This window comes from Dendrobates tinctorius, unplaced genomic scaffold (genome assembly GCF_039654945.1).
Source record: "Dendrobates tinctorius isolate UK_male_01 unplaced genomic scaffold, ASM3965494v1 ptg000043l, whole genome shotgun sequence".
NCBI lineage: Eukaryota > Metazoa > Chordata > Amphibia > Anura > Dendrobatidae > Dendrobates > Dendrobates tinctorius.
The window spans coordinates 33,168,434-33,181,843 of NW_027361711.1; the positions used below are offsets into that span (position 1 = coordinate 33,168,434).

A 13,410-nucleotide genomic window follows, 5' to 3' on the forward strand; every position below is an offset into this window, starting at 1 on the left:
GGTAGGGTCCAAGATCATATCAGTCATCCTTGGTTGATGCAATCTTCAGCAATGTGTAAAAATGCAGCAGCCATTTTTTGGGCAATTTGTATAGGTCAAATCGTAAATTGTCCATTTGTTCAAATTTCCCGTTTCCTGCGAATTTCATAAAACTTTTATCTAAATTAACTCTAATAAATATATTAGAGATGATTGAATCAATTAGCTGAATATACAGTATATATATATTTTTTTACTATACATATTACTTGTTTGATACTAACTATGTATTTTCCTTTGGTCACGGAAACTATATTTTGCATTTTAATTAAAGGAGGACATATCTGTATGCATTACTAGTAAAGACACACAAACATGTCTCTGTCCCTGAAGTCTGCAGTTAAAATCCAACTTGTCATAATTCAACTGAAACGATACCATACGGAACAATTCTAACTTTCTTGGCTGGTGTTATATGTCGTTTCCTAGTGAGCCTGATTTATAGTTTAATAACATAGCTAGTCTGTGGCAAAGCACCCAATGCACCAATTCATTTCATTAGTAGAAACATTTCAGAGAGTGCTGCGATGTAGATCTGCCTGCTTGGCGTCTGCTTCGTACTCCTGATTATACTGCTATTTATATCTTTCCTTGTTGCTACGTTTTATTGTTATGGTTTGGGGGAGAACAATGAAGAGGCTACAAAATGAGCACTAAGAACACAAACCACAATTTCCATTCCCTTGCTGGAATATTTCAAGTATAGTAGTCAATGAGAATTCATGGCGCATAACCACATGAATATGTGAAGAGAAAGACGTGTTCTGCAGAATTTAAGGAATGTAATTGTGCAAAACGCACAGGAGATGTATTATCGGAAGTCATTCTTGCAGACAACAGCAAAGCGATCGTTCTACTGTAATCAAAGGAATAATTCTGTTATAGGATCAAAATTTTCCCGTCATTGCCTTGAAAGGCAAAAGCGGCTATAACGGTTTAGAGCGCAGAGAATTTGTAAAACTATACACATCTATAGTGATATCTATAGACAATTCTTCCACCTGGACAACCACTGAATGATAAGAGGACCACTTCTATTAGTTCAAGTTCATGATGACATACAGCGCCTTGCGAAAGTATTTGGCTCCCTGGAACTTTTCAACGTTTTCGCACATATCATGCTTCAAACATAAAGATACCAAATGTAAATTTTTGGTGAAGAATCAACAACAAGTGGGACACAATTGTGAAGTTGAACGAAATTTATTGGTTATTTTAGATTTTTGTGGAAATTCAAAAACTGAAAAGTGGGACGTGCAATATTATTCGGCCCCTTTACTTTCAGTGCAGCAAACTCACTCCAGAAGTTCATTGTGGAACTCTGAATGATCCAATGTTATCCTAAATGACTAATGATGATAAATATAATTCACCTGTGTGTAATCAAGTCTCCGTATAAATGCACCTGCTCTGTGAGAGTTTCAGGGTTCTGTTTGAAACACAGAGAGCATCATGAAGACCAAGGAACACAACAGGCAGGTCTGTGATACTGTTGTGGAGAAGTTTAAAGCCGGATTTGGATACAAAAAGCTTTAAACATCCCAAGGAGCACTGTGCAAGTGATCACATTGAAATGGAAGGAGTATCATACCACTGTGAATCTTCCTAGACCCGGCCGTCCCTCTAAACTTTCATCTCAAACAAGGAGAAGACTGATCAGAGATGCAGCCAAGAGGCCCATGATCACTCTGGATGAACTGCAGAGATCTACAGCTGAGGTGGGACAGTCTGTCCATAGGACAACAATCACTGCACACTGCACAAATCTGGCCTTTTTGGAAGAGTGGCAAGAATAAAGCCATTTCTCAAAGATATCCATAAAAAGTGTCATTTAAAGTTTGCAACAAGCCACCTGGGAGACACACCAAACATGTGGAAGAAGGTGCTCCGGTCAGATGAAACCAAAATCGAACTTTTTGGTAACAATGCCAAATGATATGTTTGGCGTAAAGGCAACACAGCTGATCACCCTGAACACACCATCCTCACTGTCAAACACGGTGGTGGCAGCATCATGGTTTGGACCTGCTTTTCTTCAGCAGGGACAGGGAAGATGGTTAAAATTGATGGGAAGATGGATGGAGCCAAATACAGGACCATTCTTGAAGAAAACCTGTTGGAGTCTGCAAAAGACCTGAGTCTGGGATGGAGATTTGTCTTCCAACAAGACAATGATCCCAAACATAAAGCAAAATCTACAATGGAATGGTTCACAAATAAAAGTATGCAGGTGTTAGAATGGCCCAGTCAAAGTCCAGACCTGAATCCAATCGAGAATCTCTGGAAAGAGCTGAAAACTGCTGTTCACAAACGATCTCCATCAAACCTCACTGAGCTCGAGCTGTTTGCCAAGGAAGAAAGGGCAAGAATTTCAGTCTCTCGATGTACAAAACTGATAGAGACATACCCCAAGCGACTTGCAGCTGTAATCGCAGCAAAAGGTGGTGCAGCAAAGTATTAAGTTAGAGGGGCCGAATATTATTGCACACCCCACTTTTCAGTTTTTGAATTTCCACAAAAATTTAAAATAACCAATAAATTTCGTTCAACTTCACAATTGTGTCCCACTTGTTGTTGATTCTTCACCAAAAAATTACATTTGGTACCTTTATGTTTGAAGCATGATATGTGGGAAAAGGTTGAAAAGTTCCAGGGAGCCGAATACTTTCTCATGGCACTGTACATCACATATGGCAGAGAAAATTAAACATTGGTTCGACACAGCACTTTCTTCTGTTATCAGTGACATTTTTGCAGCATTTTTATTTTTGCTTACTTTACAAACTCCATGCCCGATTGAGAAGCCTACATGTATAGCATTTTTGGTTGTGGTGGTTTCATTTTTTTCTTTAGAAGCATGCTCTAGGTACAGTATGGCACCATTTTTGCCACTGACTTTTCTATAGAGCTTCACAAACCTCAGAAAAAATGCTAAATAATAAAGAATATCATGAAACAATCACATAAAGGATGCAAATAAAACACTTGAAACACGGCATTTTAAGCAGCAGTTGAATCTCCTATATGAGCTTTTATTTACAAACTATCTAGTGTCCTAAGGATACCTGGCAAGAAAGATGCTAATATAGATAAATCCCGTGATAGAACAGGGAGCAAAAGCCCACTGCTCTATAACTGTTCATCTTCTAAGTGGCAGACCGCTTGAGGCAGCTTAAGCGAAATCGGCGTTCCCACACATCTGGTACGATGACTTCATTGTATCACGCTGGCTCTGCAGTTCAGCTGTAAAGTCAGAAGAGGGGATGGAGGCTGCGGTGCCGGGAATCCGGATTAGCAGAGTATAATTTTTATTGTGTTTTTTTAAATATCTAGTTTCAGGGGGCATCATGCTGTTTTCTGAAGGGACTAGTGGGGGGAAAATCATACTGTATACAAAGGGTGCTATTGGGGGAGACCACCATACTGCCAACAGAGGAAGCTGTGGGGGGGACCATCATACTGCAAACAGATGAACCTCTGGGGGGGAGACCATCATAATGTATACAGAAAAGGACCTGTGTTGAGGGGCATCATACTGTATACAGAAGGGGCTCTGCGAGTGAGATCATCATACTGTATGCAGAGGGGGCTCTGGTGGAGGAGACCATTAGGGTAGGTGCACACGTTGCGGATTTAGCTACGGATTTTTCCGCGTGCATTTGGCTGAATCCGCAGGTAAAATGACCTGAGTTTTACCTGCGGATTTAGTGCAGATTTCCTGCAGATTTTCTGCAGATTTTGTGCGGATTTCACCTGTGTTTTTACACCTGCGGATTCCTATAATGGAATAGGTGTAAAAACGCTGCGGATTCCGCACAAAGAATTGACATGCTGCAGAAAATAAACCGCAGTAAATCTGCACGGAATTTTCCGCAGCATGTGCACAGCGGATTTGGTTTTCCATAGGGTTACATGGTACTGTAAACCGCATGGAAAACTGCTGCGAATCCGCAGAGCCAAATCAGCTGCGGATCCGCAGCCAAATCCTTAACGTGTGCACATACCCTTATACTGTATGCAGAGGGTGTTGTCGTTGACCATCTTACTATATATAGAGGGAGCTGTGGGAAAGCACCATACTGTATACAGAGGAAGCGGTGTAGGAACATCATACTGTATACAGAAGGAGCTGTGTGACCATCATACTATATACAGAGGGGACTGGGGGAAATACAATCATTCTGTATACAGAGGGTCTGTGTGGGGACCATTATAATGTATACAGGAGAAGCTGTGCAGGGGGGTCCATCATACTGTCTCAAAAATAGATTTGTCAAGGAATGATTTAAACAAGTAAAATACAGGCTATTTAACTGTGACTATACCTATGAGTAATGGCTGTACTATCCGTTACTACATGGACCTTGTAAGTGAAATCAGCACTGCTAATTGGTGTAATTATACCCATATGTGCTTAGATCGCTCTCATTGGTACAGCCAAATAGCCTGTATTTACTTGTCAAAATAAATCCCTGACAAAGCTACAGTATATGAGAAACATGCATCAGCGGCATTTTTTCTGGGTGACCACGTTTCTCAATATTTATACACTATGTTGATTGCTGGTATGTGAATTACTTTATCTCCTGTATACAACAAAAACTTTTTACCACTTACACCAAACTATTTGGGAGCATGCATACTCTTTGCAGAGTATCTCACCATTACTTATTATAGCCTCTTATACAGTATGATGGTCTCCCCCCACAGCCCCTTCAGGAGTTTCTTCTTACTCACTTATTTACTTATTCTGTCTGATGGCATATGTTTTTAATACCTTTTAGGCTATGTGCCCACGTAGCGTTTTTCAAACGTTTTTTTCCTGAGCAGAAACGCATGCCCTTGCCAGGGAAAACGCATGCGCTTTTTGACACGCGTTTTTGACGCGATTGTCAAGCGTTTTGAAATGCGTTTTCCTATGTGTTCTCACAATTACAGTATGTATGCGGAATCAGTTAATGAACATGCTGCGTTTTTTTCCGCTAAGCGTTTCCGCAGCGGAAAAAAAACGCACCATTAGCACAACATGTGTGTTTTCCATTATATTACATTAGATGCTTTTCTTAAGCTTTTCCGCAGCAGAAACGCTTGTCTAAAAGCGCTGCGGAAACGCTTAAAAAACGCAACGTGGGCACACAGCCTTAATCATGCAACAGTAAAAATTATATATTATATTTACTTTTTAAGTTCTGCACTTTCATTTATTTCGGATATATGTATATAAGGGCTGTGGGGGCCTCATCACATTGTTTATAGAGGACTGTGCGGGCCATCACACTGTATATAGGGGTCTGTAGGGTCGTTTATAGAGGGCTGTGGGGGCCATCAAACTGTACAGGAGGCTGTGAGGGCCTAAACATATTGTATATAGGGGTCTGTAGGAGTCTCAAAATGTATATAGGGATTTGTGGGGACATTACATTGTATATATGGGCATAATATTGTATATAGGGAGCTGTGGTGGCACTTAGGACATTAATTGTATTAATGAGGGTGTAATTAGTAATTAGTTTTGATGGGGCACTCAGGGGGCATTTTTACTTTAAAGGGACACTCAAGGACATTTGTTGCTTGATGGGGAGATTATAGCCTTCAAAGGACCATGCTAGGCATTATGATTTTCTAGGGAACACAGTGGGGGCATTATTACTTGCTAGGTAGTACACTGAGAACATTACTCATTTCTATGTAGCACAGTGAGGGCGCTACTAATTTTTATGGGACACCATTATTTTTAGAGCACCCTCTAAGGGTAATCATAGCAATGAAACAATTTTTGAAGTATTGGGGGTCTCTGTTCCAGGCAACAAGAGTAGGCAGGATGGGGAGTTTTTGTAGGTTGAGAATAGGTGGGAACGGCGCCGGAAATGTGTGAAGCCAAATGAGTCTTTCTTATAAACTCGGCAGATACACCTGGTGTCTAGATGAAGTCATCACAGTGTTACCTTACTTATAAACACTGTCCCAAACTGGCGAGGTGGAGCTGTGCGTCAAAATGTAATGCTGCCATCTCATCCTCCAAGCTCAGCACCACAAATCTAGAAGGAGAGCATCTCACTTTTTTCAGCAGCCTTGTGCCTCCCCTCTTACCACAACAGCTGGAAGAAGGCCCTAGTTCCATTTTAGCTGTGGAGCACTAGGAGTGCACAACCCAAGTGCTCTCCCATTAATAGAGCTATGGTATTAAGTATTTTTAGATTGATAGAAATATTAGAAAGAAATATAAAAAAAGGTTGTCATGAATTAACCAAAGTAGCGTTAATCATGGAATTGATCGTAGAAAAATCATACAAAAATTAAAATTAACTCAAAGTCTGCTTGAATGGACATCAAATAAAATAAAAGGGGAAATGTAGTGTGAATAAAAGCAACAGAGCTGTAATTTATAAATGATCTACTTTATATCCTTAGCAATTAGCTTGTAAAGTAATAGTGGAAACTCTGAAGGGCAGTGCCTATTTAATACATTTGTAATTTAAGTCTAAATGTAATGAACGACTAAAAGTTATAATGGTTGTAAAAAAAGGAAAACCATGTGACCAATCCTAAGAACATAATGTAAAAATAAAAAAAAATAAAATTTCAATATATTCGTGCTATATTGCTTCAACTACTAAAACTTACTTTATCTTCCCTAACATTAGCTGTATGCAATTATAACGACTGCGCCACATTACCAACACCCAGACCTCCACCTTGTAATGAAACCACTTAAATCCAACTAATGCATTTTTTTCCCGTCAATTTCATGTTTCACATATAATTCCTAAAGCATTTTCATAAGAGAGAGCTCAGTTATTCCCATAAACTTACATCTCTAGTCAAACGCAAAAGAATCAAGGTTGTTCTAGAACGCATTGAGCCTACCAGACTGTGTAATTACACAAGCTAAGTATGTCATTTCTATACATTTAGTATGGAGCATGAGAGCAGTTCAAAGTAGTAGCGTTTGGATCCTTTCAAAGACATTATAAAAGCCTAGTAGCAATCCATGCCTTACACAAATATAGGGATTGAATATGCATAAATTGTATACAAATGATACATACCTAAAAAAAACCCTTCTATTTCATATTCATGTCTGTGTGGTCCACTAAATCTGTTCTATTTTTTGGTATTTACAATAATTTGGGTAAATGGATTGGCTATAAATGTTAATATCGATGGGAAAGATTGCAACGAAAAGCTGTAAGGAAATATAGTGACTTATTTAACCCCTTTCCGACTTGACAACTTTCTTCCAAGAGCCATAACTTTCTCACGTTTCTGTCAACACAGCCGCATGAGGACTTGCTTTTTGAGGAATAAGTTGTAGTTTTGAATGACACCATTCATTTTACCTAATAATGTTATGAGAAACAGGGAACAAAAATAGAAAAGTGGGTGAAATGGTTATAGAAATGCAATCCGGTCATTGTTTTAAGGCTTCCTTTAGATGGTCTTCATAGTGTGGTAAAAAGTACTTGGCAACATGATTCTTCAGGTCAAAACAATCATGGTGATATAGTTTTGTTTTATATCTAAGTGCATAAAAAATGTTGAACTTTGTAAAAGAAAAAGAAAATTGGTTTGTGTCGACATTTTTTGAGATCCATAATAATAAATAATAATAATAATCTTTATTTTTATATAGCGCTAACATATTCCGCAGCGCTTTACAGTTTGCACACATTTTTCATCACTGTCCCCGATGGGGCTCACAATCTAAATTCCCTATCAGTATGTCTTTGGAGTGTGGGAGGAAACCACTCCCACACTACAAACTCCTTGCAGACTTTTTAAGTTTTAATTAATGGAACTAAATGAGGGCTTGTTTTTTTGACTGGTAAGCTATATGTCACAATTCCACCCCTCAGTGTGTCTGGGATGTAGTTCAGTTACTGACGGCTCAGCCATCCAATCTGGTACAGGGGCGTGCTGAAGCCATTAGTACTTTGGTTGACAGCACAGTTGTCCAGTGTGATGGAGGGGTGTGCTGAACGTTCAGTGTTTTAATTTTTTAACTTTGACATCCAATCGGAGACTGGTAGGTGCTGGCTGTCTCCAGGTATTCATTGTCCCAGATGATTGACAGGCTACTTACCTGGGCTGCTAGGCCCAGACTTCTGCCAGATGTACATTCAGGTTTTGTGTAGTTGGCCTCTCTGCGCCTTATGTTCTGTTTCTGATCTTTTGTTGCCTGAATATGGACCTCGTTCTAACCATCCGTCTATTTGACCCCTTTGATTTTATCTGCTATCTTTCTGGTATTTTGACATCGTACCATTACCTGACTACGCCTTTGTCTCTTCTTGTTTATGACGTACCATCCTGGCTTTTGACCTCGGACTCCTTGACTATCCCGACTCATGGCTTGCCCCTTCTCCATGATATAACCTGTGGGGCTGGGATGGACTAATGAAAGCCCAACGGGGTGTGCACACGCAACGGAACCATTTAAGTGCCACTGTCAGCATCTAAATGGTTAAAAAACAGTGACTGGAGCAGGCTCCAGTTGCTGCTGTTGGAGAAAAGTGCTGCCTGTAAAACACAGCTTGCAACTGTGTTGTATAGAGTGAGTTCAGATCCTGAGTCTCCTCCATACACTTCCACCAGCTGCAGGATGTACAGAGTCTGATCAGAGTCTGCTTAGCATTATCAGACCATTTCCCTTGGATGGAAAACATACGGTTTTGTGACCCTAGCTTTAGGCTGTGCACATAAGTCTCTACACTTTAAGAGCCCCAACATTAGCCCCATACTGCATGAGGGCCCCCCCCAATAGACCCTGCACAATATAAGCCCCAATACTGTATTATAGCTCAGACATTAGCTCCTACATTGCATAATGGCCCCAACACTTTGAGGACCTGAGATAGTAGCCTCTATATGAGGCCCCGTCTCCACTGTATGAGGGTTCCCCACACTATATGACGCCATCACAGTCACAACAAAAGTTTTACATAAAATAAAAATGTAATATAGTCACCTATTCCAGGATACTGATGAGTGCACATTGCAGAAGACACGCTGATGTCTCTGTACTACCGCTCTCAGCCTCGGCAGTATGATTCAGTGTATAAGGCGTCCATGCATGCACAGGACATTGGAGTGCTGATGCTGGTGCCGGGACTCTGAACTGTTTGTGCATGCGCCAGCACCTCGGCCACTGCATCATCCTGCGATGGCTGATGGTGGTAGTGCAGGTTGATTGTATCTTCCTGCTCTACTGCAGAGCTTAACTGTATTGGTATCGGTGCGCTGTGCATGCCGATACATTTAAGGATAGTGTACGTAGATCCGAGTGGGCCCATCTGTGTGTAGGACCCGGGGCAACCACCCCCTCTGCCCCCTGATTGCTACACTGCAAATGGTCCCCATAGAGAATGATACCCACAAGAATGCCTCCCCATCACAGTATGATATCCTAGCAGTGAATTCCTCCATACAATTTGGTCCCACAGTACCCTCCTCATGTACAGTATGATGACCCAACATTGCCTCCAACACAGTATGATGCTGCCACAGTGACCAACCCAGTTTGATGACCCCATAGTTCCCCCCATGCATTAAGATGTTTTCACAGTCCTCCAAGCACAATATGATGTCTACACGGTGACCCTCAATGCAGTATAATGCTTCAATGGCCTCCAACAGAGTATGGTTATCTCACAGACAGTGAAAATACCCCACTGCCTCTTAAACATTGTGTGATGGCCCACATAGCACTCCCACACACAGTATCATGGCCCCTACTACTTTAATGTCCCCATGTACCCACGCACATAGTGCTCAAACACAGTATTATGCCCCACTTTTTCTCACACTCAGTATGATAGCCCCACAGTGTGATGGCCTCCAGTATAATGCCTCTACAGTATCCCACACATAGTATGCTGACCCTCAAATCATGATGTCTCCAAAGTGCTCACAACACTACATGGCCCCCACATTCTTCCATTCACAGCATCAAAGCCCCACAGCTAAGACATACAGTAGCATGTCCCCCCAGCATTATGACCTCCACAACCCTCCACACAAAGTACGATGGCCCCCACACACAGTACAATGGCCCATACAGCCTACCTACACAGTATACTCAGTATGATTTTCCTCCACTGCCCCCACACACAGTATGAATGCCCTACAGACTTCCACATACATAGTATGATAGCACACAGTATATTACTCCCCCATATACAGTATGATGGTCCACATAGCCCTCATATGCAGTATCATGGCCCCATTCAGGAAGATGGCCCTCACAACCACCAATACTTAATGATGACCCTAGAGTCTCATATACACCTCATACAAAAAAAAACATAATCGCCCCCACAGTCCTCCCACACAGTATTGTGGCCATAATGCCTCCAACCTAAAGTATGATGGCCTCCACAGTCCCCATCACACAGTTCATTTGCCCACACAGCCAGCATGATTACGGCCCTTATCTAGTATGATGGCCTCTTCAGCCCACACACAATACAAAGGCGCTCTACTCAGTATGATAGCCCCCATACAGTATGATGGCTCCAACAGTTGCCAACACAGTATGATGGCCCTCATAGCACTCATTCAGTATGATGGCCCCAAAACAATATGATTGCCCCTCACACAGTATGATTTCCCCCACAGTCCCCCAAAAGTACTGACATTAATTAAATAAAACTACTCATTGCTACCCATTCTTCGAGGCACTGCTCTTGTCTGTTCAGACTGAGGTTCCACACAGCAGGCATAATCTTGTGACATCATTGCACCTGCTGCACTGAGACTCAAACGCTCAGGCTGAATGGTGCAGCGGGGAGATGACGGCTCCTTGTTACATAATGCTATTCAGTGGTATTTGTATGCTGACAATTTAGATACCACCCTAATTGAGAAGATGGCCAGGGGTGGTGATTATGCATGTTTCAGAGTGGAAGTGGTTTGCAATTACTTGCAAAACTCAGGTTCACTTATTCATGGAGTGCTTACTCTAGCAGAATCCAATAATAACAGCAGTTAAGAGTAGTTCCACTGTCAATGTAGTCCTTTCTCCCACAGGCCCACAATTCATTATAATACATATCACAGCATAGTACCCTTAAAGTGTCTTCCACACAGAATTATGGCCTCCACACATAGTTTTTTTTGCTAACACAGCCCCCACAAGTAGTATCATGGCCCACACAGCCCCAACTCACACAGTATGATTGTGCCTACAGTTTCCATACACAGTATGTTACCCACACAGCTCCTCACACACATTATGTAGGCCCACAAACAGTATGATGATCAGCTCCCCCTTCCACATAGCATAGTGGCCCCAATTTTCATATAATGACCCTCTCAGCCCAAACAAAGTATGATTTCGCCCACAGAGTATGATGGCCCCCACAGCACTACTTCAGTATGATAGCCCCTTACACAATTTGATTTCCCCCACGTCCCCTATAAGTACTGACATTAATAAAATAAACCCTGTCACTTTTACCCATTCCCGATCTGTGCAGTGTACAAATAGAGGCTCCAAAAGCAGGCATGATCTACTGATGTTTTTGTGCCTATTGTGTTGGGCCTCAGATATACAGACTGAATTGTGCAGTAGGGAATGTTGCACCATTTTATTCAATGGTATCTGTATTCTGAGGATGCAGATAATATTGAAATTGTGATAAGTGGAGGTGGTGGGAAGTGATGCCACACAGCACTGGGCCCCCCAATTGGTAGACCCCTTAACAGACGTATGGTCTGCTGCTTTAGGTGGAACAGATTTGTCAGTATACTATTGCAGGGCTCAGAAGGCTTGTTTGGACATCCTCTTGTGTCACACTCTTAAACCAGGACATGTCTGCTTATGTCCACACGAGATACATCTTTTTGAGCGGAAATGGTTTGCAACCATTTGTAACACTTTGGCCACCTGTTTTCATGGAATGCTCACTCTAGCAGGCCCAATAATAACCACGGGTTAGCTGTAAATCACTGATCACCAATGCTTGGAAGCACAAGTAGAGCGTCACAGTTCAAGGATGGAATGAATGTTCTATACTAATTGTATTTTCACAAAACTTTGAAATTAGGTATTGGTATCTTGTGTCATTTTTCTGCCCATACTAACCTTAGAATAAGGAGGAAAGACAAAGTTTATTACTTTTATAATGTATACAAAATAGAGACACCATACTATTAAAAAATACAACAGTATTATTCAATAATAAAGTGTACATTATGAATACAAGACCAATTTTAGCAAGTGAGTAAGAGAAAACGAATGGAAGGTGACATTTTCTAGTTAATCAGTTACAGACAGAAGAATCAGGAAGCATTTCTTTATAGTTCTATCTTTATTTTCCAATCCTAAATCATATACCGAGAGCGACCATGACTGTTATCTCAGACAAACTCCTAGAGGCTTGAAAGTTTACAGAATGTATTAGATGTGAAACTGCCTACCTTTATCTTATATTAAAAGGCTAATACTGTATGTTAAATAAGCCCCAAGAATTTAAAAAAATCTATAATTTTCACCATTTCTATTCACTTAGCATCACAATTCTTCCCAGATAATTTCATCCCTTCAAATAATCTAAAAAGTGAGACTAGGCCTTAAGCAACATTACAGTTAATTATCTGCTGTAAAAGGATCTTATTATACAACAATATATACAACAAAACCATTTTTTACTCTCATTGAATCCTTTACAGTCATTTTTGGTATCTATGCCCAACATATTGCAATCAGTCAAAAAGGTACTGCAAATAGCATTATGCACTACAGTAGTTACTAATTAATTGTCAGCAGCTCAGGCTTAGTGTATTATGTGAAGCTCTGTCCCCTTATGAGTAGATTCTGCTTCAATGATCAGTAATAAGATCTGATACTAAACATGGCTGCTGATAATGAGGAATGTCACCAGTCCATCCCCACTGGACTCCTTAGAATAACACTGCTCAAAGTATCGCGCATGCGCTAGTTACCCATACTGTGCTACTAAGCACATTTGTAAAAGAAAAACAAACAAGGAAACGAGCAGTATGGTGGAGTTGGAATGGAGAAGCGGTCCGCATCCAAACTGACGCTCAATTCACATTTTATCAGATAAACAGGAACATTATGCTCATTAGTACTCACTTGTGGAAAAAGCCCTTTAAGCTATTATTGCATACAAACTTTAAGTATTGAAAGGCAAACTACGGTTAATTTTTTCTAACCTGTAGATGGGGTTAACACAATGACTTGGAAAGATGCCAATTTTTCCAGTTACTAGTGAAACCCCACGCAGCCAGCCTTCCTGGAACTGCCCCAATACACGGACACCTTCTCCTTTTTGGAGGTCCATCTCATCTGGACCACGAGCTGTGTATGGGTAAAGAGCTACACACCTGTCATGGAGGAAATAAAGT

At 41.0% G+C, this 13,410-nt stretch overlaps 1 protein-coding gene across 4 annotated transcripts in view; it reads right to left on the bottom strand.

The window, feature by feature from the left end:
- SH3RF2 (SH3 domain containing ring finger 2) overlaps nt 1–13,410 on the bottom strand; it is a 301,045-nt gene that overhangs the window by 30,567 nt on the left and 257,068 nt on the right. For all 4 annotated transcript variants that reach the window (XM_073575264.1, XM_073575263.1, XM_073575262.1 and 1 more), the window contains one exon: nt 13,219–13,389. In XM_073575264.1, the coding sequence (XP_073431365.1) occupies nt 13,219–13,389 (171 nt within the window). The remainder of the gene's footprint in view (nt 1–13,218; nt 13,390–13,410) is intronic.